Source organism: Chlorocebus sabaeus, chromosome 10, assembly GCF_047675955.1.
Source record: "Chlorocebus sabaeus isolate Y175 chromosome 10, mChlSab1.0.hap1, whole genome shotgun sequence".
NCBI classification, from domain to species: domain Eukaryota; kingdom Metazoa; phylum Chordata; class Mammalia; order Primates; family Cercopithecidae; genus Chlorocebus; species Chlorocebus sabaeus.
Window position 1 is genome coordinate 103,896,146 of NC_132913.1, and position 26,153 is coordinate 103,922,298.

At 42.4% G+C, this 26,153-nt stretch overlaps 1 protein-coding gene across 5 annotated transcripts in view; it reads left to right on the forward strand.

Annotated features, from left to right (window-relative positions):
- The window catches only part of SMARCAL1 (SNF2 related chromatin remodeling annealing helicase 1), a 65,778-nt gene that overhangs the window by 33,112 nt on the left and 6,513 nt on the right, over positions 1–26,153 (forward strand). For all 5 annotated transcript variants that reach the window (XM_073020061.1, XM_007966205.3, XM_007966206.3 and 2 more), the window contains 5 exons: positions 1,855–1,995; positions 5,705–5,923; positions 13,881–13,951; positions 17,523–17,625; positions 24,670–24,852. In XM_073020061.1, the coding sequence (XP_072876162.1) occupies positions 1,855–1,995; positions 5,705–5,923; positions 13,881–13,951; positions 17,523–17,625; positions 24,670–24,852 (717 nt within the window). The remainder of the gene's footprint in view (positions 1–1,854; positions 1,996–5,704; positions 5,924–13,880; positions 13,952–17,522; positions 17,626–24,669; positions 24,853–26,153) is intronic.

A 26,153-nucleotide genomic window follows, 5' to 3' on the forward strand; every position in this document is an offset into this window, starting at 1 on the left:
TGTTTTCCTAGATTTGGGAGTTTTCAGAAGTAGAGGGTGACATATGACACCTTTGCAGCTGGGCATGTGTTAAAGCCCTTATGGGTGATAGTGATGACATACACACATGTTGGGGACTGAGCAGGGAGCAGGCCAAATCACGCCATTACAGACGAGGTGCCATTCTGGGTTCTTTTCAAAGCTGGTCTTTTTCTTTTTTTGTAATGCTGCCTCTGCCTTTTTGAGGCCCACAAACACCCCTTTGCAATGCTCCCATCACTCTCTAGTCTGGGGAGTGTATGAGAGAAGCGATTCAATACTAACTATATTCTATAAATATCTGACAGAAGACCCCGGAGTTAATTTCCATCATCTGATCCATGAACTGTTTTTGCCCTGGCTCCATCCCCAGGCCAGCGCAGCGACATGAAGAATAGGTTTGGGGTGATGAGGAGATTTTCTCTTATTGATAAAACTTTTCATTTTCCCTTTTTCATTGAAATGATCTAGAAAGCCAAGGCAAGAGATGCTACCAACGTCAGCTCATTGTTATTTTAATGAGTTTGCCTTAAACTGTGCAGGAAATTAGAAGGCTTAGGTAATTGAACTGTGGAAAATTATAGCTGGAGACATTCATAGCTCTCCCGTCATAATGGAATTAGATATTGGCGATTGCTGTGAGGGCATAAGTGCGTTTTGATAATTGTATATATTGTATATTTATAAAGAATGATTTTTCTTTTCACTGTTGCACCTTTATTTATTTATTTTTATGAGGCAGTGTATCCATCTGTAAACCTGATTTATTGTCCTAGGTGATTTATTACATGCAATTGCCTTGCATTACTGTCATTAACTCAAGGTTACAGTGGTTAACAAGCTGTTTCTAGACAACTGAGCTCCATGGTAGGGTCCCTTCCCAGAGCTGAAGTGAATTTTACCTCCAGTAATTTGTAGTGATTCTGTGTTCTAACACAGTAGGAAGTGTCTCCTTTTTTTTTTTTTCTCACCGTCTTTCCCATCTTAGTAATAGGAGGTGGGATCTTTAGGTCTGATCCCCATGGGTCAGATTGGTGTCTGGGTAGTGAGGAACTTGGAATCTGTCATTGCTGTTGACCAACTATTTTTTCCCATCTTGCCCATGCTAAGCAGGCTGCTGCAGATCTGGGCTGAGTTTAGGGAGAATGGAACCAAGTATCACCTTTTAAGGTTCTTATTATTAATAACTGCAAAATGAGCCTGAGTCAGGGTAGGCTTGAAGCATTGTGAAGCTGAGTTAGTAAAGGCCTTATTTTCCTTTAAAGGAAGTCACATGGAGACGTATACATTGGCAACCCCTGACACTTCCTCTTGGGAATGGGAGAGGGCTGATTGTAATTGTCATTATCTAAGTTCAATTTGCATGTCACAGATTCACTCTGGAGGAAGTTCAGACCTGCCACTGTCTTCTCCCACTTCCTGTCCAATGCTGGAATCTTTGAGTTTACTCTGTGTTCCCTAGGATACTAATTAGCTTCCTTGTGAATTTTTTTGCAGCATACAGTGAACATTTATTGGTTACTTGGTGTCAGGCATATGCTACAGAAAATAAAGGTGAATACAGCCCAGTCCTTATCTCAAGAGGCTTGCAATCTAACAAAGGAGGCAGAAAAGTTATAATTCAATGTAATATGTTAAGTACTAAGATAGAGCTCAGCAGAAGGCAGGCAGGGAAGATTTAAAGAAAAGGAGATGCCATCTAACTGCTTGCATTGGCAATGCCATTAGGTTCTTGCAACACCCTGGGCATCCAGCTCGTCCGTCACTGGGGCATTTTGAACTTTTCCTGTGTGCTCCTCCCTGTGTTCAGAGCACCTTTGGCTGTTTGTCTGTTAGGTTGCCAAGAGGGTGATCCTGTTGTCGGGCACACCAGCCATGTCCCGGCCCGCAGAGCTCTACACGCAGATCATCGCAGTCAAGCCAACGTTCTTCCCCCAGTTTCATGCCTTTGGACTTCGCTACTGTGATGCCAAGCGGGTATTTATTATCTCTTCCCTCCCAGCCTACCCATTTCTCACCCTGATTTTGACATTTACCTTTCTCATCCTTCTCTCTGGCCATGATGTGATCAGAAGAGCACTGGCCAGGGAAATGGATTTCAGTCCTTCAGTTTCTTACTATGGCTTTGGAATGTCCTCAGTGGTAAAGAGGAAAATGGTCATCTTACCCTTTCAGTCTAGTTTTAATGGTTATGGTGATCCTGAGTCATCATTTTCCAGTAAAGGGACCAGTGGCTGGTGTGTGGAGCTCTGAGAGCTGGCTGCTCTCTTGCTCAGGGTCACAGCTCTGCATGAGGCACACTGCTGGAGCTATAAAAGGAAAGTCCATGTCAAGTGCTGGCCCTAGAGAAGATGCTGGCACTGACGTGAGCTAGGAGTGAGGCTGAGGCCCCAGGCAGAGGGAAGAAGTAGGTGAGGGGGTAAGGGCTTCCTCCTGGCATGGGAAGAATATGAAGTAAAGGTGGGAAATTCCTCCCTGTGCCAAAAGAAAAGAAAAAAAATAAAATAAAGGTAGACTGGGGAGTCTGATCCCAAACTGCCTTGGGTGGGCTCTGTGAGTGCAATGCCAATGGAGCAGGTACCTCAGGACCTATAGCCAGCACCCCAAAAATGCTCTCCCAAAATGGCAAGGAAGCCCTATAAACACAAATGCATTGCCGTGGAATCTTTGTTTTTAAAACCACATTAATTCGGATCTTAGGGTTCTTGTTTTGTGATCAAGTCACAAATGTATTGACACTTTGGAGAAATGGCTGCAACTTATCCTACAAGCCATCTATGAGGGGACCACCCATCTATGAGGGAAAACCCTTGCTGTGCAAATACATGATATAAATAAGAGTGTCTGCCTTATTTTTTAAATTTTTAAAAGAAGAAAAAAAGTTTTCAAGTACTTTAAAAATATCCACTTACACTCAAACAAAGTACTTATAATGTAAATTGTAGTGCTTACAATAGTTAATTGCAAACTATTTTTAGCTGGTTATTGAGGCAGGAAATTTCCCAATTGTTAAATGTGTTTAAAAGCCATATACTTCTTTAATCATATATTTAATTCATTTTCCCTGTAGATCAATCCAGATTAGATTGATGCTATATAGTTTTCATGGTGCCTCAAAACTCTTCATGTATGATTTAGATTTCTGTATTTGCAAACAGTCCACTTTCTAAAAAGGATCTTCTCTTTCTTGACTATCTGGGCCCATGGCATAATAATGTTCAGCTAGTGATGAAAGGGGCTGAAGATAAAATTCATTGCCTTTCCTCCCCAAACTGTCCCTTCCTATATTCCCAATCTTAGGCCAGCATCTCCTCAGTAGTTTCTCCTGCCAGAAACTAAGGCATTAACTTTGAATTCTCCTTTTCCTGCCTTCTCGATACACCTGCCCAATACAACAAAGAATGCCTTCCTCCTCATCTTCACATCCTTCTTTCAACCTAACCCAGTGCCTGGTATGTGGTAATTTTTCAATAAAAACTTGTTGGATTGTGACTATCCCAAAGTCCAGTTTAAAATCTTTGCCGCATGCAGTGTTACACACCTGTAGTCCCAGCCACTCTGGAGGCTGAGGCACGAGACTCGCTTGAACCCAGGAGACAGAGGTTGCAGTGAGCCAAGATCATGCCACTGCACTCCAGCCTGGGTGACAGAGTAAGACTCTGTCTCAAAAAAAAAAAAAAAAAAAAGTAACAAATTATTTGGTATTACTAAGTTTTAACCTACAAGATTAAGAGCTAACAGTATTAGAACCTAGGAGCACGATATCTGTCTTAGTCTGTTTTCTGTTGCTGTAACTAAATACCATAGACTAAGTAACTTATAAAGAATAGAGGTTTATTTAGCTCATGGTTCTGGAGACTGGGAAGTTCAAGAGCATGGCACTGGCATCTAGTGAGGGCCTTCTTGCTGCTTCATATTTATGACATGGCAGAAGGCATCATATGGAGAAGAGAGCAAGAGCATATGTGTCAGCTCAGGTCTCTGGTCCTTTTCTTATAAAGCTACCAGTCCCAACATGGGGGACCCACCATGATGACCTTATCTAATCCTAATTACCTCCCAAAGGCCCCACGTTCAATCAACATATGAATTTGGGGATTACTTTTCTAACGTGAAATTTGGGAGACACATTTAAGCCATAGCAATATGCAAACTAATTATGATATCCACTTGTTCTCAGCATGGTTTTTATTTAATTGCAACCCAGAAGCCAGGGCTGCTTTTTTTTTTTTTTCTTTTTTCTTTTTTTTTTTTTTTTGCCAGCTTCATGCATTAAGAAACCACTGAAAAGAGAACTTCATGCTGAGCTCATTTGCAAACCACTAACTATCTGAAGGCATTTGCTGAGAACTTGCAGTTGATTTCAGAGTATTTTTTAAAAAGAAGAAACAGCTTTACAACATTTTATTCCTCCACCTTTGACCATCTCTTCCTTCTGTCAATTTAGCAAAGGTTTATGAGACACCTATTCTGTCTCCACTATTATGCTAGGCTCTCTAGCCCTCTATAATGGAAAAGCCTAGCCCCTACCCTCAGGTAACTAGCTCATCAGCTAGGAGGGGAGATGAGCTCCTTAAAATACAAAGTAGCAGGCACACTAGCTCCCTGATTTTCTACAAGATTGTAGAAATCAGTTCCATTTCCAGTAAGATTGTTGGTGAAGGATAGGGTTTTTAATGGTAATGTCTTCTTTTTTTTTTTTTTTTTTTGAGACAGAGTCTTGGTCTGTTGCCCAGGTTGGAGTGCAGTGACACCATCTTGGCTCACTGCAACCTCTGCCTCCCAGGTTCAAGCAATTCTCCTGCCTCAGCCTCCCCAGTAGCTGGGGTTACAGGCACACGCTGCCACGCCAGCTAATTTTTGTATTTTTAGTAGAGATAGGGTTTTGCCATGTTGGCCAGGATGGTCTCGAACTCCTGACCTTGAGTGATCTGCCTGCCTCTGCCTCCCAAAGTGTTGGGATTACAGGTGTGAGCCACTGTGCCTGGCCGGTAACGTCTTCTCTAGCTGTGTGACAGGTAATGGACATTTGAGCTCACTGCCTCCCATGAGCTACTCAACAAGGGGGGCCATGTTTATGAAGGACTACCTAGGCACTCAGCCAGACTGCCAGAAGCCTATGTGGTAGGCTCCTCCTGCCAACCCCAGCTGCCATCAACAACAACACTGCAGTTACTTTTATTATATTGTACTTGTTTGTGCTGGTGTAATCCATACTGAGGAACAACAGTTTTTAAAATCCCCATAAGTCTCATCAAATAAAGATGTTACTGACATTATTTTATTACATTGTGCAACAGACTCTGTAGGATAAGCCATAGGGAAGATTTAGTATTTAGTGTACAGGAATAGTCTGACAAGCCAAGTTTTTTGTTTGTTTTTTAATAAAATGGACATCCAATTGCTTGACTTCTGGCATTTGCTGCTGGAAAAGAAAGCTCACTGCCAAATTGTAGAATGCCGTGAAAGGTGTTTTTTGTTCACCTCATTCCTGACTTTTTCTCTCTTTTCCTTTCCGTTTCTCATTTGTTTTACTGGGGGTTTATTTGTCCCTATAAGTCACTTGAAATTCTCTGAGCTAAGCCAGGGGTGGTTGTGAGAAGAGGGACCTCCTAGGATCCCACATCCCTGTTGGACTGGGCCTGAAAGGAGCCTCACGGGGCTGTCGCTGTCTTGTTCTCTGCAGATGCCTTGGGGGTGGGACTACTCAGGTTCCTCCAACCTGGGAGAGCTGAAGCTTCTGCTGGAGGAAGCGGTCATGCTGCGGCGCCTGAAGTCTGACGTCCTTTCCCAGCTGCCTGCCAAGCAGCGCAAGATAGTGGTGATTGCCCCAGGACGGATCAATGCCAGGACCAGAGCTGCCCTGGATGCTGCAGCCAAGGAAATGACCACCATGGACAAAACTGTGAGTCCAGGGCTGGAGACGGATTTGGAAGCAGACGTGTCTAGGCGTTCCTTTCCATGAGGGGCCCTTGAAAATGACCCGGTGTTCTCTCAGCTTTCCTTTCTGTAACCTTTTCCCTCTTCTCTAAGCAAGAAGAGCAAGTCCATTTCATTCCTCAGCCTACCTAAGTCGGTTTTGAAAAATCCCTTATTAATTTGTGGTTTTATACTTGTATAGATCGCTGTTGATGGATGGCCATAAAGATAAGCACAGGCAACAGCAGGGTGGTGATCAATATTCCGAATCCCTCAAAGAATGTGGAAATTATGTCTACTATATTTTGAGAATGCCTCAGTCTAGTAACAGTTGTTAGAAAATTAGTCCTAACATATTTGATACATATGTTAATCCTTTAACCATACTGTGTCATTTGTGTTAGTCAAAATAATAAGTCAACATTCATATAACAAAATAGAGTTTTCAAATCCTCCTAATCTTTTAAACCCCTATTACAGGCATTTATGGTTAGCAGGAAGTTGGCAGCCCCCCTTTACAGAGAGGGAAACTGAGGCTCACAGAGACTGCAGTTTGCCAGGGTCTCTCAGCTGCTCCACCACAGAGCTGAGGTTGGAACCAAGCCGCTTGCCCCTATATTTTAGGACTCTTTTCACTATGATGGTTTTATCTTTTCAAACACTTTTATTTTATTTCTGTCTTTAGTGTCATACTGTGCTAAGTGCTATAATCTACACCAGCTCTGTTTCTGTCCTCTTAGATAAAACCTTGTAATTTGCATTACCAAGAAAATAACAGTCATTGATAGTTTTCAACATCATGAAGCATTAGCTGGGCTTGATATTACCCCATATAAAGATATTTAGATATAGATCGCAGCCTTCTGGGAGGTTACAAAATAAGTAAGAATGACAAGAGACAGAATGCATGTGTTTCATGTTATTTTACCATGTGATGAGCAAGATTCATTGATAACTTTTAAGAAACGGCAGGATAGAGGATGCACTGGCAAAATGTCAAGCTGTATTGAATTTATGCTGTATTACATGTAATAATCTGGATGGTCTGGAGTAAGTGAGCAGGCAACATCTCTTTACTGTGGAGTTTTCAAACAAAGTTAAACAACATTGATGTGAACGTATAGACCAGTGTTCCCAGATTATATTTCAGTGGAACCATGAGTAAAACCAGGAAGCTTTGTCACTAAAATCAATCTTGGTGGTCTTTTGTTTATTTTTAGAGATAAAAATGCAATGAGTAGAATATTTTTTCTCAATTTGAAGTTTTTTCTTATAACTTTTTCTTAAACAATAACTTTTGTCTACTGGTGAACTCTACCAGACAAAACAAATGAACTGGTATAGCAAATATATTAATGGAAAAATTGAGACATGCAATATTTTTAGATGCAAAGATCTGAATATTTATAAAAGGTTATTTTTTTTTTGCCAGCAAAGTTGTTCCTTGTGTGTGTGAGATGGAAGTAAGTTTGTTAGTGTTTCGTGAGATTCCCCAGAGAACACCCTCACCAATACCTGGTTCACCTCCTGAACCAGTTCCAGAACCGCCAAGGTAGACACCTGAAGAAGCAATTAGTGGGTGTTTGAATTAAGGAGGAAAAGCACATTAGCTTGTTAAAACACAACTGTGAATTGTGTAGTATGGCCAAAAAGAAAAAAAGAAAAGCAGTAGAAATTTTGTACTTAGTGCAACAAGATTTGAAAGCATTTTGTAAACTTCCGCCAACTTGTATAGTTCTTCAAGTAAAGGGAGTGGCTCTTTTCAAAGATGGTTTCAGATGCCACCTGAAAGTTTTTTTTTCTGAGCTTGTTGGTGATGCTATGAAATTAACTAGGAAGTACCATGGAACTTAGGAATGTTGGGTGTTTCATAACTTTAGGTAGCTATACAAATCCAGTATTTTGGGGGATATTTTCATATTTTCTTGCTTAGAAATGGAGTTACAACTCCCTTTTGGTTGTGGAAAAGTACATAAGGGGCCGGGGGCGGTGGCTCAAGCCTGTTGTCCCAGCACTTTGGGAGGCCAAGGCAGGTGGATCACAAGGTCAGGAGATCGAGACCGTCCTGGCTAACACGGTGAAACCCTGTCTCTACTACAAATACAAAAAATTAGCTGGGCTTGGTGGCGGGCACCTGTAGTCCCAGCTACTCGGGAGGCTGAGGCAGGAGAATGACGTCAACCCGGGAGGCAGAGCTTGCAGTGAGCCGAGATTGCGCCACTGTACTCCAGCCTGGGCGACAGAGTGAGACTCCTTTTCAAAAAAAAAAAAAAAAAGTACATAAGGATAGTGCCGGTTGTTGGCCTGGCGCGGTGGCTCACGCCTGTAATCCCTGCACTTTGGGAGGCCGAGGCGGGCGGATCACGAGGTCAGGAGATCGAGACCATCCTGGCTAACACGGTGAAACCCCGTCTCTACTAAAAAATACAAAAAATTAGCCGGGCCCGGTGGCAGGCGCCTGTAGTCCCAGCTACTTGGGAGGCTGAGGCAGGAGAATGGCGCGAACCCGGGAGGCGGAGCTTGCAGTGAGCCGAGATGGTGCCACTGCACTCCAGCCTGGGCGACAGAGTGAAGACTCCGCCTCAAAAAAAAAAAAAAAGGATAGTGCCGGTTGCCTAGAATCCTGCCTGTTGGGTGATTATCCTCCTTGCTTTGTAAACACTGCAGTCTTAACTCCATTTTGCAGATGATGAAAATGAAACCTAAATTGCAGCATCACTCTTCAAGAATCCAGCTGAGAAAGAGCCCGGAGCTCTTCTCAGTTCAGCACTGGAGAGTTGCTGTCTGCTTCCTTGGAGTCTTAGGAAAATTAAATGTTTATCCCTGAAAGATAGAAATTGAGTTGGTACAGATTACCTTCAGTGTGATGGCTGAAGCCAGACACTAAATTCTTTCAGATAATAATTCCTTAAGAACTTGCTGCCTTTTTGTGTCTTAATATAAATCCATTTTTATAATGGAAAATCCAAGTAGAAAACAGATGTGTGTGCTTTGTGCTTTGGGCCATCAGAAGCTTTGGATTTCTAAAGTCATTGATTTGGTGCATTTCTAAACCATGGATCTAATCAGGAGCATTGCTGTAACTTACTTCAGGAAGGGAGTCAGCATCAGCTGCAGGCTGGACTACATGACCGTAGGCATGTCTTCCAAACCCTGGCCAGCTATGAAATCCTGAGTTGGAAGGGTTAAAATGGGGAATTACGGTTTGGTTTTTTTAAATGGTTTTAGTCGAATAAGGAGGCCCTGTGGATCTATAGAAAGTCCCCTCTCTCCACTGCCCCCAGTTTTTTAAGTTACTTTTTAGTCCCAATTTCCTTGCAATTTTGCAAATCATGGTGACTCCAGCCAAGCACTGCTGACCTGCCTGTCAAGAATTGATTCTTTCTTTGTTCCTTCACACCTTTCCATCTGGAAGAATACATTTCTTAAAAAACTATATCACAGGAGCCGAGGTGAAGGAGCCAATTTATAGAACATAATGTATAATGAAAGCCTTTTCTCATTTTTTTCAGCTGAAATAATGGATTTCGCTTCACAGGCTAAGGAAAGCTGACTGTGGTCATCTTTTGTCTAAAGCCATTTTTTCGTCCTCAAGACCAGGAGCAGAGAAATGGAACAAGTCCATACAGATTTCCTGGTGACAATATCAGTTCACCCTTGCCATTTGATAATCCACTCAAATTTCCGATGTAGAAAAATTTAAAAACTCCATTGGATCTAATTTAATTAAGGTCTAGTCAGGAACAAAGAATGCAGGTTATTTAAAATTTCCTGGCCAGTAGCTGGCAAAAGAAGTAAGATCATGAATAGAGAGTATTATGTCTGCATAGTTTGGGGGAGTTTTTTTAAAGCTAAAACTATTGATTTCTCCCACATTAAAAGTATTAATACAGGCCGGGCACGGTGGCTCAAGCCTGTAATCCCAGCACTTTGGGAGGCCAAGACGGGCGGATCACGAGGTCAGAAGATCGAGACCATCCTGGCTAACACGGTGAAACCCCGTCACTACTACAAAATACAAAAAAAACCTAGCCGGGTGAGGTGGCGGGCGCCTGTAGTCCCAGCTACTCGGGAGGCTGAGGCAGGAGAATGGCGTAAGCCCAGGAGGCGGAGCTTGCAGTGAGCTGAGATCCGGCCACTGCACTCCAGCCTGGGCGACAGAGCGAGACTCCGTCTCAAAAAAAAAAAAAAAAAGTATTAATACAATAGATATCCATTGTATAAAATCTGAAAAATAAAGAAAAATACTTAAAATCAGTAACATTTATTGAATACTTGCTATGTGCTGGGCATGGTGCTTTACGTGTATTGGGTCATTAAATTCTCACCATCAGCCCAGATATTTGAGCCTCAGAGCCTGCACTTTTAAGTGCTACAAATTCTGGTTCTACCATTTAGTAGCAGTGTGACAAGTATACTCACTTGACTTTTTTTGCCTCAGTTTCCTAATCTGTGCAGTGGTGATAATAGTGCCTCCCTCATAGCAATGCTAATTATTAAATGAGTTAATGCATGCTTAGTTCTTAGACCACTGCTTGGCCCATAATAAGTGCTATATGAGAGTTAGTTGTTATTTTTATTACTATACTATAAAAAAGAATCATCTTTTATACAACCATAATTTTGGCATGTATAATTTGAGTATTTTTCTATAATTATGTGTGTATATGTTGCTTTAAGATATATTTTTTATATCTGCATATAAATATATATAAAATATATTTTATATATGCAGTAAGCAATACGTATATTTTAAAAGCAGAACTGGGATCGTACAAATACGTCAAGTGGGAAGGAAAACAGGTTACTGACTTATGAAGACTTTTCCATGTTGTTAAATATTCTCTTAAAACATAATATTTAGCCAGGTGTGCTGGCTCACTCCTGTAATCCCAACATTTTGGGAGGCCAAGGCGGGAGGATCACTTGAGCCCAGGAGATTGATACCAGCCTGGACAACATGGCAAAACCCTGTCTCTACAAAAAATACAAAAAAATTAGCTGGGCGTGGTAGTGTGTACCTGTAGTCCCAGCTACTCTGGTGGGAGGCTGAGGTGGGAAGTCCCAGCTACTCGGGTAGGAGGTTGAGGTGGGAGGATCACCTGAGCCTGGGAATTTAGGACTGAGGTGAGCTGTGATTGTGCCACTGCGTTCCAGTCTGACAGAGAGAGACCTTGTCTCAGAAACAACAACAACAACAAAATCGTTATATTTAAAGACTGCGTAGTGTTTTCTCACATGGCTATAATTTCGTGGATCGTTTTTGTTGGGCCTTTAAGTTATTTTCAATTGCTCACTATTCTGAGTAATACTGTACTGAAAAAGTAGCTTACATAGAAATTTGTGCACATGTGATTTTATAATGAGAATCACTTTTAAGGAGTAAGTTGCTGGATGATGGGGTTTTGGCATATTTTAAAGGGGGTTGGTACATTTTGCTGCATCATCCCCAAAAGGGCTAGCCCAGTGTACCATCCCACCAGTCATGTATAATAGTGTTTGTTTCTTCACACTCTCATCAACTCTAGGTGCCAAATGTTAGGGCAAGATTCCTGAAAGTGCTTCTCAGCAGTTTTCCATCTGTTTGTTTTGCCCTCTTTCTTTCTTATTAGGGAGTGTGGCATGAGTGAGTGTGGGTGGGAGGGGTAGGCTGTCTCTGAAGGACACAGGAGTAAAACTGTAGAGGGAGACCGAATGGGGTGCAGTCTGATGGAGGCACACATGCTGCGAGTGAGGCCGTCATATGTAAGCCTGCCCTGCCCCTTTGGCTACTAGAAACTGCATTGGGTTGGAGGGCTAGCCTGCTGCTGGGGACCCTTAGAGGTCCATAAATGGATTTCATGAAGTCTGAGCTCACTAGCCACAGGTGAAAAGTTGTGTATGTTTCCAGAGCCTGATATAAAATAGGATAGGTCGCTGCCACTGCCAAGACACATGTAGGAAATGAAAGGGATCTATGGTCTAATCAGTGACCACACAGCTTCCTGTGGTTCCTCAGCATCTTTCTTTTTGCCGGTAAAGTCCTAGAGGAAAGACATCATTCAAAGCTAAGAAGCTGGCCAGGTGCAGTGGCTCATGCCCATAATCCCAGCACTGTAAGAGGCCGAGATGGGAGGATTACTTGAGCCCAAGAGTTTGAGACCAATCTGGAAAACACAGTGAGATCCTGTCTCTACAAAAAATTTTTTTAAAAGCTGGTGTGGCGGTGCACACCTTTAGTCCCAGTTACTTGGGAGGCTGATGTGGGAGGATCGCATGAGCCCAAGAGGTTGAGGCTGCAGTGAGCCATGATCGTGTCCAGCCTGGGTGGCAGAGCAAGACCCTGTCTCAAAAACAATAAAAACAACCCCAAAGCCAAGAAGCTGTTTTAACCAGACAGCTTTTTCCTCCGTCCATGGTTATTAGTTTTAGGTACAATCTGGCTGTGGTTGCTTTCCTGAGTTATTGAGATCTCAAGAATGACAGGTTCAAGGCTATAGATGTTATTGCTGTTGAATCATGTCTTTGTTCCCTGGGGAAGCTGTCCTGTCAGTCACAGATCTTACAGAGGCCAGGCACAAGAAGAAGGTCCACCTGTAAAACCGTGCTTGCTGGTGGAAGGAGATGGCCACCTGTCTTGGTCCATTTGTGCTGTAACAAAATACTTTAGACTGAGTCATCTATAAACAGAAATGTATCGCTCCCAGTTTTAGGGGCTGGGAAGTTCAAGGTCAAGTGGCCAGCAGATTCAGTGTCTAGTGAGGGCCCAGTCTGTTTCAAAGAGGGTGGAAGGAACAAACACGCTCTCTGTCCTCATGACCTAAGCATCTCCCAGATGCCCCACTTCCTACCACCACTGCACTGGAAATTAAGTTTCAGATTATGAATTTTGGGGGTACACTCTTACTGATGATGGTAAGAATATGATCTCTGGGAGGCCAGAGCAATAGTAAAGGTGATCTCACATTATTATGAAACAATTTGAGCATCTCCTGTGTTAGCAGTCTTTATTAGGAGTCACTTACACGTAAACCCTAAAGAAAACACCGTTTCTTCTTCTGGGAAGTTAATTACCTTATGGGGGAGGTAGACCAAGAACATCTGAATAATGGTTTTAAAGTGATACTAAAATAGACCAGGCACAATGACTCACGCCTGTAGTCCCAGCACTTTGGGAGGCCGAGGTGAGTGGATCACCAGACGTCAGGAGTTTGAGACCAACCTGGCCAACATGGTGAAACTCTGTCTCTACTAAAAATACAAAATTAGCTGGGCGTGGTGGCATACGCCTGTAGTCCCAGGTACTCGGAGGCTGAGACAGGAGAATCGCTTGAACCTGGGAGGCAGAGGCTGCAGTAAGCCGAGATCGCGCCACTGCACTCCAGCCTGGGCAAGACAGAGCGAGACTTCATCTAAAGAAAATAAAAAATAAGGTAAAATAAAATGATAGTAAAATAGATAGTCATGGTCCATTGGAATTGATTAAGTAAGTCTTGGAGAGACGTAAGCTCTGTAAGTCAGGTAGTCACAGCTTGGCAGAAGAAAAGAGGGAAGCAAAAAGCAAGTTGGGGAGATGTCACATGTAAGTTGTCACCAGGCTGTGGTAAATAGGTATGCTTAGCCAAGGCCACATTTCAGTGTGTCCCATGGGTTTGGTGTATATGGTGAAATGCCTACCTGAAATGCTTTTCCAAAGAGCTTTTATGTTTCTTGCCTCTTGGATTCTTGCAACAGTTCTTGGACAATGGCAGAGTAGCTCTAATGCTGTCTCTGAGGACAAAACCAGACCCAGGCAGTTCTTCTGACTTGGCCAAAGTGAAAGGGGAATTATGTCAGCACCAGGGTCTCCTGACTCTGGTGACGGGTGGTTGAGATTTGTAAAACACATTGGAGCAATAATTAGATCCACTCATCCCAGAGTCTCAGACTGGGGCACTTAACATTCTTAACTTCTCTTTCAACAGAAACAGCAGCAGAAAGACGCCCTCATTCTCTTCTTCAACAGAACGGCTGAAGCTAAAATCCCATCTGTCATGTAAGTGGTCATTAAGCGTCGACCTCTCTCTCTCTCTCATCTTTAAAAAAAAAAAAACAGCTTATTACTTTAGTCTGCCTGAATGATTTTACTGCTAAGAAATGACCAGAGATTATTAAATGTGCCTTTTGTTGAGGAAGGAAAAAATAAAACAGATGATCAGAGAGTAGAATCATAGCTGCCTTGAAAATAAAATTTAGCGGCCAGGCTTATGCCTGTAATCCCAGCACTTTGGGAGGACAAAGTGGGAGGATTGCTCGAGTCAGGGAGTTTGAGACCAGCCTGAACAACATAGTGAGGCCCCATCTCTACAAAAAATGAACAGAATTAGCTGGGCATGGTGGCATACACCTGTGGTCCCAACTACTCGGGAGGCTGAGGAGGGAGGATTGCTTGGGAGGGAGGACAGTTGAGGCTGCAATGAGCTACGATGGTGCCACTGCACTCCAGCCTAAGCAAGAGAATGAAACCCTGTCTCAAGGGAAAAATGAAAAAAGTAAAAGTTTAGGGCACCATGCCCTTAATTACCCACAAGGTGTAAGTTGGCCAGTAACTGGAGCTACTACTAGGATGCACCTGGGTCCCTAAGAGATCCTGTCTTGAGCCAAGTAGGCTGGGAGCCCTAGGAGGGTGGGGTTGTCCCCAACACTAAAAGGGAGAGTTTTTCTAGGAGAACTGGGATCATTTGCCTTTAGGGGAAAAAAATGAGAAGGAAAAACTGCCTTATGGGAATACTTGGGTCTTCCCCAAAGTCAGGGATTGTCATCCATTACTAACCTAAATAAAAAGATAAATGTCACAGTCTGTTCAAAAGATATGGGCATTGTCATGCTTAGTTCTATTTCCACCTCATAAACTAAGCTAAAGTAATAATTTCTATTCTTAGAATTATTCATGACAGAATCCTCAATTGTATGCCTTTCTTAAAGAAAAACCCACTCCTATTTAAATATCACTGGGGTAGAAACCTGGCAGTTCTAATGATGTGCAGTTTGCCTGACTTTTTTTTTGTTTAACATTCATGTGATGCTCTGGCAGGATAATGGTCCAACTGATGAAATTACAATGAGAATGGATTCCGTAGGGCTGAGTGGTGCCAGACTGGCTGTGGGAACTGGGATCTGGGGATAAATTAGGAAACATACCTTCCCCACCCTTGTACTCGGCCCACCTACCTCTCCACACCCTCCACTGAAGCAAGAGAGTTCCCCACACCACTCGATCTGCACTGCTCCCTGGAAAGACTGCCCAGTGCTGGCCTCTCCCCTTCACCTCCTGGGCACTGCCCTTTTCTTTTTCTTTTTTTTTTTTTCCTTTTTGAGGCGGAGTTTCATTCTTGTTGCCCAGGCTGGAGTGCAATGGCACGATCTCGGCTCACTGCAACCTCCGCCTCCCAGGTTCAAGCAATTCTCCTGCCTCAGCCTCCCTAGTAGCTGGGATTATAGGTATGTGCCACCAGGCCCAGCTAATTTTGTATTTTTAGTAGAGACGGGGTTTTTCCATGTTGGTCAGGCTGGTCTCGAACTCCCGACCTCAGGCGATCCACCCGCCTCGGCCTCCCAGAGTGCTGGAATTACAAGCGTGAGCCACTGCGCCCGGCTTGCCCTTTTCATTTATGACCCTGTTACGGAGCTAATGAACTCCAGATGTGGTTTTTATGGCCTGGAAACTTTTCTCCCAGAAACACATCTGAGTTGCCCCCACTGACCCATTTCTCATGTGCTGTGGAATAACAGATGGCAAGGGTGTGCGTTTCTCCCTTGCTCCCTCAGCTCAGGACCTGCAAAATTCCGAGTCCACTGGGTGCCTCTCTCTTCAGATACTGCGCCCGGAGCCACCCATTTCCCTTAGAAATTTTAAGTGTTTCTGCCACCTCATAAATAAACTTTGGTCATACTTTATATATACTTTCTCAAAATTCTATATACAATAAATTGTATAGTACTTTGTAGTTTCCAAACATTTTTTACACCTGCAAACTCATTTCACATTGACAGCATCTTTGTGAGATCACTTAAGTCACACTGGCTCCATTTTTAAAAATGCAGGCACTGAGTGAATCTGTGACTCTCCGGCCCTCAGAGTCACACAGCTAGTCAGTGGAAATTAGATTGTACGTCTTCAAAACCCCAATTTCCTCAGCCAGTTGTTTTTCTTTTCTTTTTTGCTGTTGTTTGTTTTTTCATTTTAATGGGCCTCTTTTAATAAAAAAGCCAAGGTTGTTGTGGTAGGCAGATATTTCAAGCCTAGGAACTTGTAGAAGGTTATAGAACAACAAAGCTGTGTATGAGATATAGAGGGGATAGAGGCATTAGGAAAATTGGGGCCTGTGGTTATTATGAGCTCACCAAGTGGATTTTGTGGCCTTGTGACTTTTTGATGCTGTAGCCATAAACTTTTTTGCTTATAGCATGGCAAATTTTATGTCTCTCAAAATAATTAAAGTAAATTCTATTAGTATGAACAGTTCACAAATTGAACTCAAATCTGGCGCCCTGGTCAGTCATAGTGTTGTTTGAAATGACTCTTGGATGTTTATAGGGCAGTCCACATACCCTTCCCCCACCTGAGACATATCCTTCTTTAAGGAAGGCAGAGTCTGTTCCCGGCCCAGACGCACCCATGGCTGGTGATGGCTTCAGCGAAGGAGCTCACTTGCCACTACTGGGCTTACCTCTTTGGAACTGTGATCCCTCTTCAGGGAGCTACCAGGGGAGAGGGGGAGCCAGCCAGGGTCTCTTAACCCGGTGACTTCCCACCCCACTGCTCCCTGAGGGTAGCCACCTTAAGGCCAAGCGAAAGATAAGAGGTGGGAAACTTGCCAGGTGCGGTGGCTCATGCCTGTAATCCCAGCACTTTGGGAGACCGAGGCAGGCAAATCGCTTGAGGTCAGGAGTTTGAGACCAGCCTGGCCAACATGGTAAAACCCCATCTCTACTAAAAATACAAAAATTAGCTGGGCGTGGTGGTGCCCATAATCCCAGCTACTCAGGAGGCTGAGGCAAGAGAGTTGCTTGAACCTGGGAGGCAGAGGTTGCAGTGAGCCAAGATTTCAGCACTGCACTCCAGCCTGGGCAACAGAGCGAAACTCAGTCTCAGAAAAAAAAAAAAAAAAGGTGGGAAGCTAAGAAAAAACACAGTGGATGGAACAGAGAAGTAAATTAAAGGGAGGCCAAACAAATGAGATCCTTCTCTCCATAGTCCTCTGCCTTGGAAGAGAATTTATTTACTACTGACTTAACTACTGGCCCTGTCATTTGAGGTCTAAAGTGGGAGGAGCTGGAGATCCTTCCCGGAATGTCTCTTTAGTATTGTGTATGTCTCAATGTTTAGCTTCTAGAAATTTGTGTGCTGTCAATAATTCCTTAGTCCCCTCCCTAAGTACTTTCAGATCTACAGAGGACACTCTAATTTGTATTTAAAACACATTATAATGATAGTCGGAGGTAAAGTGAAAACTGTTGATCATCTTCTGTGATCCCAGATAATAAGAATGTTTCAGTAACATACCAGACACATAAAACATAAGAAGTATATGTTTAATCTGTTTTGTTGTCATTGTCAAATGCAGTGAATATATCTTGGACCTACTGGAAAGTGGAAGAGAGAAGTTTCTAGTGTTTGCACACCATAAGGTGGTCCTGGATGCAATTACGCAGGAGCTTGAGAGAAAGGTGAGCTCCCTTTGAAATTCACCATGGGCTGCTTTTGCCATGTCCCAAGTTGTTCTGGGCAGGCTTAGATCAGATCCAAGCAAAGTGAGACCGATGGCTTCCAGAAGCATTGCTGAAGACTTTCTGAAGAACAGTTCTTCTTGTTTGTAGAACCACAGTGGGGTCAAAATGTTTCCCCAGCCCTGTCATTTTAACTTCCTCCATGCTCCAAATAGATATCACAGGAGTCTTGCTTTAGGAACATCTCCCAGAGGCTGTTCATTATTCTGCATAAATAATTACAAAGTTGGCAAGAGAGGAGATAGCAAAATTGTCCCTTTGTATGGAGACAAGTATTTATGTGAATGTTTTCCTCTTTTCCTTCCTTTCATTCCTCCTCAGCACTGTCAAAGCACTTTTATTAATTGCACGTGGCAGTGTGCAGACGTTAGAAGAGAGTTTTGTGGCTCTCTTGGAATTGAACGAAAGGGATCTAGAAGGATTTCCAAGGATGTTTATGAAAACTAAACACATTTCATCCCCTTTTCATTTTGGTTCAATTTAAGGCAGTAAATTGCTCTTTGTCTTCCCTCATCATTTATATTTATATAATATTTGAATATACATTAAGGATACAGAGAAATATACAACAAACACCTATGTATCTCCCACCCAGATTTAATAAATGAAAAGTTTCACTGTATTTATTTCAAGGTTTTTTTAGTTTTTTTATTTTGAGGCAGAGTCTTGCTGTGTTGCCCACACTGGAGTGCAGTGGTGGCAGGATCTCAGCTCACTGTAGCCTCCGCTTCTCAGGTTCAAGTGATTCTTGTGCCTCAGCCTCCCAAGTAGCTGGGACTACCCCACCTTGCCTAATTTTTGTATTTTTACTAGAGACAAGGTTTCACCGTGTTGCCCAGACTGGTCTTGAACTCCTGGCCTCAAGTGATCTGCCTGCCTCGGCCTCCCAAAATGCTTGGATTACAGGCATGAGCCACCACACCCGGCGTGAAGATTTATTTTTTAATAATAAAATACTTAGGTCCCCTCAGTGTTCTAACTCTATTCCCCTTCCATCTCTCCAGCAATAACATCACTATTATGAAGGTAATGGGTATCCTTGCCCTCCATGTTGTCATACTTTATTCTAAGAGTATGTATCCTTAAGCAATTTATAGTCTCCTTTTTGCATATTTTTTAAAATTTAAAAGAAATGACAGCATGGTGTAATTATCCTGCAACTTACTTTTTTCTCAGCATTGTTTTTGAGATTTCTTTATGCTACATTACACGTATAGTTCATTCACTGTAACTGTGGAATTGTATCTCATTGGACAGCTATACTGCAGTTTATCCATTCTCCTGCTGATGGTTGCTATTGTGTGAATATTATAGTAGGTGTATGTTTGTATCTATGCATTTCTTTATGCCTTGTGTATGTGCTTTGTGTAGGGGAGGCATATTCGGGCATGCTCTTGCATGGTTATTAAATAGGCTCATCTTCGTACCAAGTGGTGTCAAATTGTTCTCCAAGGTGGCCATTCACATTTATAATCTCACTAACAACATATAAGGGTCCCTGTTGTTCTGTGTGCCCATTAACACTGGTATTATCTGACTTTTTAATTTTACCAATCCAGAGATATGAAATATCATCTCATTCTTGCTCTAATTTGCATTTCCCTGACTACCAGTAAAATGTGTATCATTTTATTTATTTATTTATTTATTTATGGCCATTTTAGCTGTCTCCTGTGAATATTCTGTTTGTATCCTTTGCCTGTTTTTCTGTTGGATTGTTTTTTTCTTATTGATCTAGGAAAATTCTTTATAAATTCTGGATATTAATGTTTTATAAGTTATCTTTTTATCTTTTAAATTTCTTTTGTTGGGGAGAGGCTCTCGCTCCATTGCCCAGGCTGGAGTGCAGTGGCTTCATCTCAGCTCACTACAGCCTCTGCCTCCTGGGTTCAAGAGATTCTCGTGCCTCAGGCTCATGAATAGCTGGGATTACTGGTGCGCACCACCATGCCCAGCTAATTTTTTTATATTTTTTTTAGTAGAGATGGGGTTTCACCATGTTGGCCAGGTTGGTCTTGAACTCCTGGCCTCAAGTGATCCACCCGCTTCAACCTCTCAAAATGCTGGGATTACAGGTGTGAGCCACCAGGCCCAGCTGGTTTAATTCAATTCTAATAAAAACTCCAACTAGATCTTTGTTTTTCTTTTTTCTTTTTCTTTTTTTTTTTTTTTTTTTTGAGGCAGAGTCTCACTCTATCTCCCACACTGGAGTTCACTGGCACGAACACTGCTCACTGAAGCCTCAACCTCCTAGGCTCAAGTGATCCTCCTGCCTAAGCCTCCCTAGTAGCTGGGACCTCAGGAATGTACCACCATGCCTCGCAAATTTTTAAATTTTTCTGTAGAGACGAGATCTTGCCACGTTGCCCAGGCTGGTCTAGAACTGGACTCAAGCAATTCTTTTGCCTCAGCCTACCAAAGTGCTGGGATTACAGGCATTAGCCACCGTATCCAGCCTCCAGGTGGATTTTTTTAAAGGGAACTTTATACTCTTATTCCCAAGAACATCTCAAAAAAAAAAAAAAAAAGCAGGAGAGATATCTAAGCAACTATGAAAAAGAAGAGCAATGTTGGAAGACTTGACCCTTCAGATATTAAATATTAAAATGTATTATAAAACACCAATAATTAAATGTCAGCCATGCTGGCCCCAGAGAGATGGCCAGATGGGTGGAAGAGAATAGATAGCCCTTTACCATAAATGGGAAGCAAATACATGATCAAGGAATTGTCACAAGTCCGTTTTCAATTTCTTCAACAAAGTTTGGGTAATTGCCTGAATAATTGGGGGGTGTGGAGGGTAGATGAAACTTTACCTCACTGTTTACTATATTAAATTCCAGGTGAATCAAAGATCCTTGAAACCGTGAAGTATTAGAAGAAAATACCAATGAACAATAGCTGATCACTGGGTGGAGAATGACTTTCTAAGCATAAAAACAAAGAAATTACAAAGGAAAAATTGATTGGAATTACCTAAACAGATGGATTTTTTCTGTGATACGTATATATAGTGGTTAAATTTTTTTTTTTTTTTTTTTTTTTTTTTTTTTTTTTTTTTTGAGGTGGAGTTTTTGCTCTGTCACTCAGGCTGCAATGCTGTGGTGCAATCTCGGCTTACTGCAACCTTCACCTCCTGGCTTCAAGCAATTCTCCTGCCTCAGCCTCCCAAGTAGCTGGGACGACAGGTGCCTACTACCATGCCCAGTTAATCTTTGTATTTTTAGTAGAGACAGGGTTTCACTGTGTTGGTCAGGCTGGTCTCAAACTCTTGGCCTCAGGTGATCCACCCATCTCGGCCTCCCAAAGTGCTAAGATTACAGGCGTAAGCCACCATGCCCGGCCCACAGTGGTTATGATTCTCTTGTACATTTGTTACATTTTTGGAGAGCAGTTTGGCAGTAACTTAATGTGTGCACTCAGTTTTTCAAATTTCACTTTAGGAATTTATCCTAAGGAAATCATCAGACTAGTCAGATTTATAAATGAGAATATTTCATGCTGTTTATAATATTCAATAATTGGAAATCTAAGTTTTTATCAACAGATATACTATTAAGTAAATTATAGTCCATTCAGCCATAAAATATAATGTTGACCAGTGGTTCCTAACTTTGGACATAACTGAACACTGTAAGAACCCGAAGAAGCTCCAAAATTGAAGCTCTTGGTATCTGGTTAGTATATATTGCTATCAGAAGATGTCCATACTATGTACAAAAAGCTATTGTATGTATAATAATTTTAAAAAATTGTCATGTTGTCTGGGCGCAGTAGCTCACGCCTGTAATCCCAGCACTTTGGGAGACTGAGGCGGGCAGATCACCTGAGGTTAGGAATTCTAGACCAGCCTGGACAACATGGCAGAACCCCAACTCTACTAAAAATACAAAAATTAGCTGGGCGGGGTGGTGCATGCCTGCAATCCCTGCTAGTTGGGAGGCTGAGACACAAGAATTGCTTGAACCTGGGAGGCAGCGGCTGCAGTGAGTCGAGATCCTGCCACTGCACTCCAGGCTGGGTGGCAGACAAGACTCTGTCTCAAAAATAAAATAAATAAAATAGTCATGCATAGAAAAAAGCCTGATGAATATATACCAGTACGTTAATGATGATTATTTCTAAGTAGTCGTCATTATCTTTTTAGGTTTTCTGCATTTTTGTAATAAGTGTGTATTCTTTTTATAATAAGAAAAATTACATGTTTTTAAAAATAAAGGAGCGTTTAGAAAACAACAGAAAATTAATAGAAGGAAATAAGCTAGGGAAACTATTAGCCAACTCTGTGACATACAAATAATAGTTTTTACATGTAAAGGTATTTCCTAACTCCCAGTAGGAAAAAAAAAAATGGGCAACCTGCATAGATAGTTCATCAAAGAAATGACACCGATAGCCAATTAAACAATGCAAAAACACTCAATTTCACTAGTAATCAAGTTAGTGAAAAAAAGATTTTTTTTTTTCACCCCATCAAGTCAGCAGAGGTTTTAAAAACGTGCGGGGCTCACTGTTGATGAAAGTGCACCAAGATGGACGTGCTAATACATTAGTTATTGGAAAGCAATTTGGCAATAATACCAGGAGCCTTAAATTAAGTTTTTTCTTTTTGCTATTGTACTTTGATTTGTAGTCCAGTCTAAGAAGATCACCAAAAATTGGCATCCTCTTAAAAACTTTCCATTTTAATAGCATTATTGAGGTATAATTGACATGCAGTAAACTGCACATACTGTGTACAATTTTATAAGAATCAAGATAGGAAACATATCTGCCACCCGCTGCCCCCAGCCCCAGAGTTTTCTCGTGTCCCTTTGTAATCACTCCCTCCTGCCCCTTCCCTCACCCTCCCATCCCCAAGCAAACTCTGGTCTACGGTCTGTCACTGCGGATTTGTTTGCAGTTTTTTAGAATTTTATATGAATATGGAATATAAATGTGGAGAAAAGGACATTCAGGATGTACTTTTTTTTTTTTTTTTGAGATTTCTCCGTGTTGTGTGTCTCGCTCCTTTTTTTTTTTTTTTTTTTTTTTGAGATTTATCCATGTTGTTGTGTGTCTCACTTCTTTTTAGTGTTCACTCCTTGGTTTTCCTTTTTTTTTTTTTTTTCTTTTTTGGTTATCTAGACGTGCAGATCTTCACTCCCTTTTAGTGCTGAATAACATCCCATTGTACATCGTCTGTTCACCTGTTGATGGACATTTACCAACATATCCTTTTAGGAAAAATTAGAGACCCCTAAATCTGCAGAAATAGAATGGTTAAATTATGCTGTTGCTGCATCATGACATCTTATAGGGCCATTAAAAATGATATTTTAGAACGCTTAATAATACAGTTTTACTTACAATACGTTTTATTGGGGAAAAACAGGATATAAAACTTTATTTAAAAGATATGTATACCATACACATCAAAAAAAGAGACAGGGAAAAGTAGATTGCTTAGATTACTAAATGTTTTTATTTTCCTTATCATGTTTATCACTACCGAGAATAAATAAATGCCATTTAAAAGAAAATAGCTAAACTAAACATGCATTACCATACAACACAACGATTGACTTCTGAGCATTTTTCTCTGGGAAATGAAAACTTAGGTTAACAGAAAAACCTGTACACAAATGTTCATAGCAGCTTCATTTATAGTATCCCCAAATTGGAATCAGCTCAGATGTCCTTCAACAGATGGATGCTGAAACTGTGGTATATCCATACCGTGGGCTACTTCTCGGCAAAAAAAAAAAGAGAAAATTATTGATACAGGTAACAACTTGGATGAATCTCCAGAGAGTGCTGAATGCAAAGGTCCATTCCAAAAGGTTATATGCTGTGCAATTTATATAACATTTGTATAGCATTCCTTTTTCTTTTTTTTTTGTTTTTGAGACACTCGCTCTGTCACCTAGGCTGGAGTGCAGTGGTGGGATCTCAGCTCACCGCAACCTCTGCCCCGGGTTCAAGTGATTCTCCTGCTTCAGCCTCCTGAGTAGCCGGGATTACAGGCATGCACCACCATGTCTCACTAATTTTTGTATTTTTAGTAGAGGCAGGGTTCCACCACGTTGGCCAGGCTGGTCTCGAACTCCTGACCTCAGGTGATCCACCCACCTTGGCCTCCCAAAGTGCTGGGATTACAGGTGTGAGCCACTGTGCCTGGCCTATAGAGCATTCTTGAAAAAAAAAAAAATTGGCCAGGTGCAGTGGCTCACGCCTGTAATCCCAGCCCTTTGGGGGGCCAAGGCAGGCGAATCACCTGAACTCAGGAGTTCAAGACCAACTGGCCAACATGGCAGAACCCCCGCCTCTACTAAAAATACAAAAATTAGCCAGACATGGTGGCACACGCCTGTAATCCCACCTAGTTGGAAGGCTGAGGCAGGAGAATCGCCTGAATCTGGGGGGGCGGAAGTTGCCATGAGACACCGCACTCCAGCCTGAGTGACAAGAGCAAAACTTCATCTTAAAAAAGAAAACGAAAAAAAATTTTTTAGAAATGCAGGTCAGATTAGTGGCTATCAGGAGCTAAGGACTGTGGAAAGGGGAGGGAGGTAAAAGGATCCTTGCAATGTTGGAATTGTTCAGTATCTTGACATTGGAGGTGAATACATGAAAACCTACCCAGGTGATAAAATTGTGTAAAACACACACATACAAGTAGAACAAGAAATCTGAAGATCAGTGGATTGTATAAAAGTCAGCATCCTGGCTGCGGTATCATACTATAGTTTTTATAGAATGTTACCATTGCGGGAAACTGGGCAAAGGCCTAAGAGGGATCTCTGTATTATTTCTTACAATGGCACCTGAGCATAAGCAATCATCTCGATACCAATTTCGATTTGAAAAGAAAATCTCTGAAGGCAGGGGCCTCTGCTGAGCTGGAACCTGGTTCCGTGTTTGAGCTGTGGCTGGGTATGGTTTGCTCAGAAGCCCCCGGCCCAGGGCTATTGCCCACCTTGCTTCTGCCCCTTGTTCCTACAGCACGTGCAGCACATCCGCATCGATGGCTCCACATCGTCGGCTGAGCGGGAGGACCTGTGCCAGCAGTTCCAGCTGTCGGAGAGGCATGCCGTGGCCGTGCTGTCCATCACCGCTGCCAATATGGGCCTCACCTTCTCCTCGGCTGACCTGGTGGTGTTCGCTGAGCTGTTTTGGAACCCAGGGGTAAGAGACGCAGAAGACTTGGATACCCCACTGGCATGCTCATGGCTGTGAGCAGGAAGCAGCGAGTGTCGGTCGTGGAAAGTGTGGTTTCCTTTTTATCCATTCATTATACTTCCCACAAGTCAGTTTTCACTTCCTTTAAGCACTTCTATGTCGATCGGCTAGTTTCTTTTTTTTTTTTTTTTTTTCTTTTTTGAGACAGTCTCTTATCACGCAGGCTGGAGTGCAGTGGTGTGATCTCGACTCACTGCAACCTCCGCCTCCTGGGTTCAAGTGATTCCCCTGCCTCAGCCTCCCAAGTAGCTGGGATCACAGGCGTGAGCCACCGTGCCAGGCGATTGGCTGGTTTCTAGATTTTCACAGCAACCTGTAGGATTATCGACTCCGTTTTATCAACAGGAAGGTTGAAGTCTTCCAGGGCTAGAAGGAATCTTAGACTTCACGTCTCATAGGAGGAAGTTAGGGCACCGAGAGCTCAAGGGGTGAGGCAGGAAGGACTGCACTGCCGTAACTGAAGAGGGACACGTGGTGGCACCAGGTTGCAGCCCAGACCTCACATTCCAGCCTGTGCCCCCTTCAGTAGCCATCATTGTGAGCTGCTTTAACAATGGACCTCATGCAGAGTAACAGCAGTGAGTAGTTCCCTGGAGACCACTATTGGCCTTAGCTGACCAACTGAGAGCAGAGATAAAACATTTGTTTGAACTCATAAATTTTTCTGGTAATCTCCAGGAAGTTATATCCCATTTAATATCTGATATTATGGCTTTTGTTGGCTACACATGAGGGACTACATTAATAATGGGTAGACCTTGAGGGTGAAGCCATTTTAAAAAAGAAATAATGCTCATGATGTTAGGTGGTTTCTTTTTTTTTTTCCTTTTTTGAGACAGGGTCTTGCTCTGTCACCCGGGCTGGACTGCAGGAACTTATTGGCTCACTGCAGCCTTGATTTCCCGAGCTCAGGTGATCCTCCCACCTCAGCCTCCTGAGTAGCAGGGGACTACAGGTGCACACCTCCATGCCTGACTAATTTTTGTATTTTTTGTAGAGATGGGGTTTCGCCATGTTGCCCAAGCTGTTCCGGAACTCCTGGGCTCAAGCAATCTGCCTGCCTCGGCCTCCCAAAATGCTGGGATTACAGGTGTGAGCCACCACGCCCAGCCTTTAAGTATTTATTATAAGGCCTACCACTATTTTAAACCACCACCCTATGCCCAAATCATGGATCGCCTCTCCCTTGTGTGTGATGTTTTTATTTATTTAGAAGATAACTTTTTATTTCACATAGAGAAGAAATG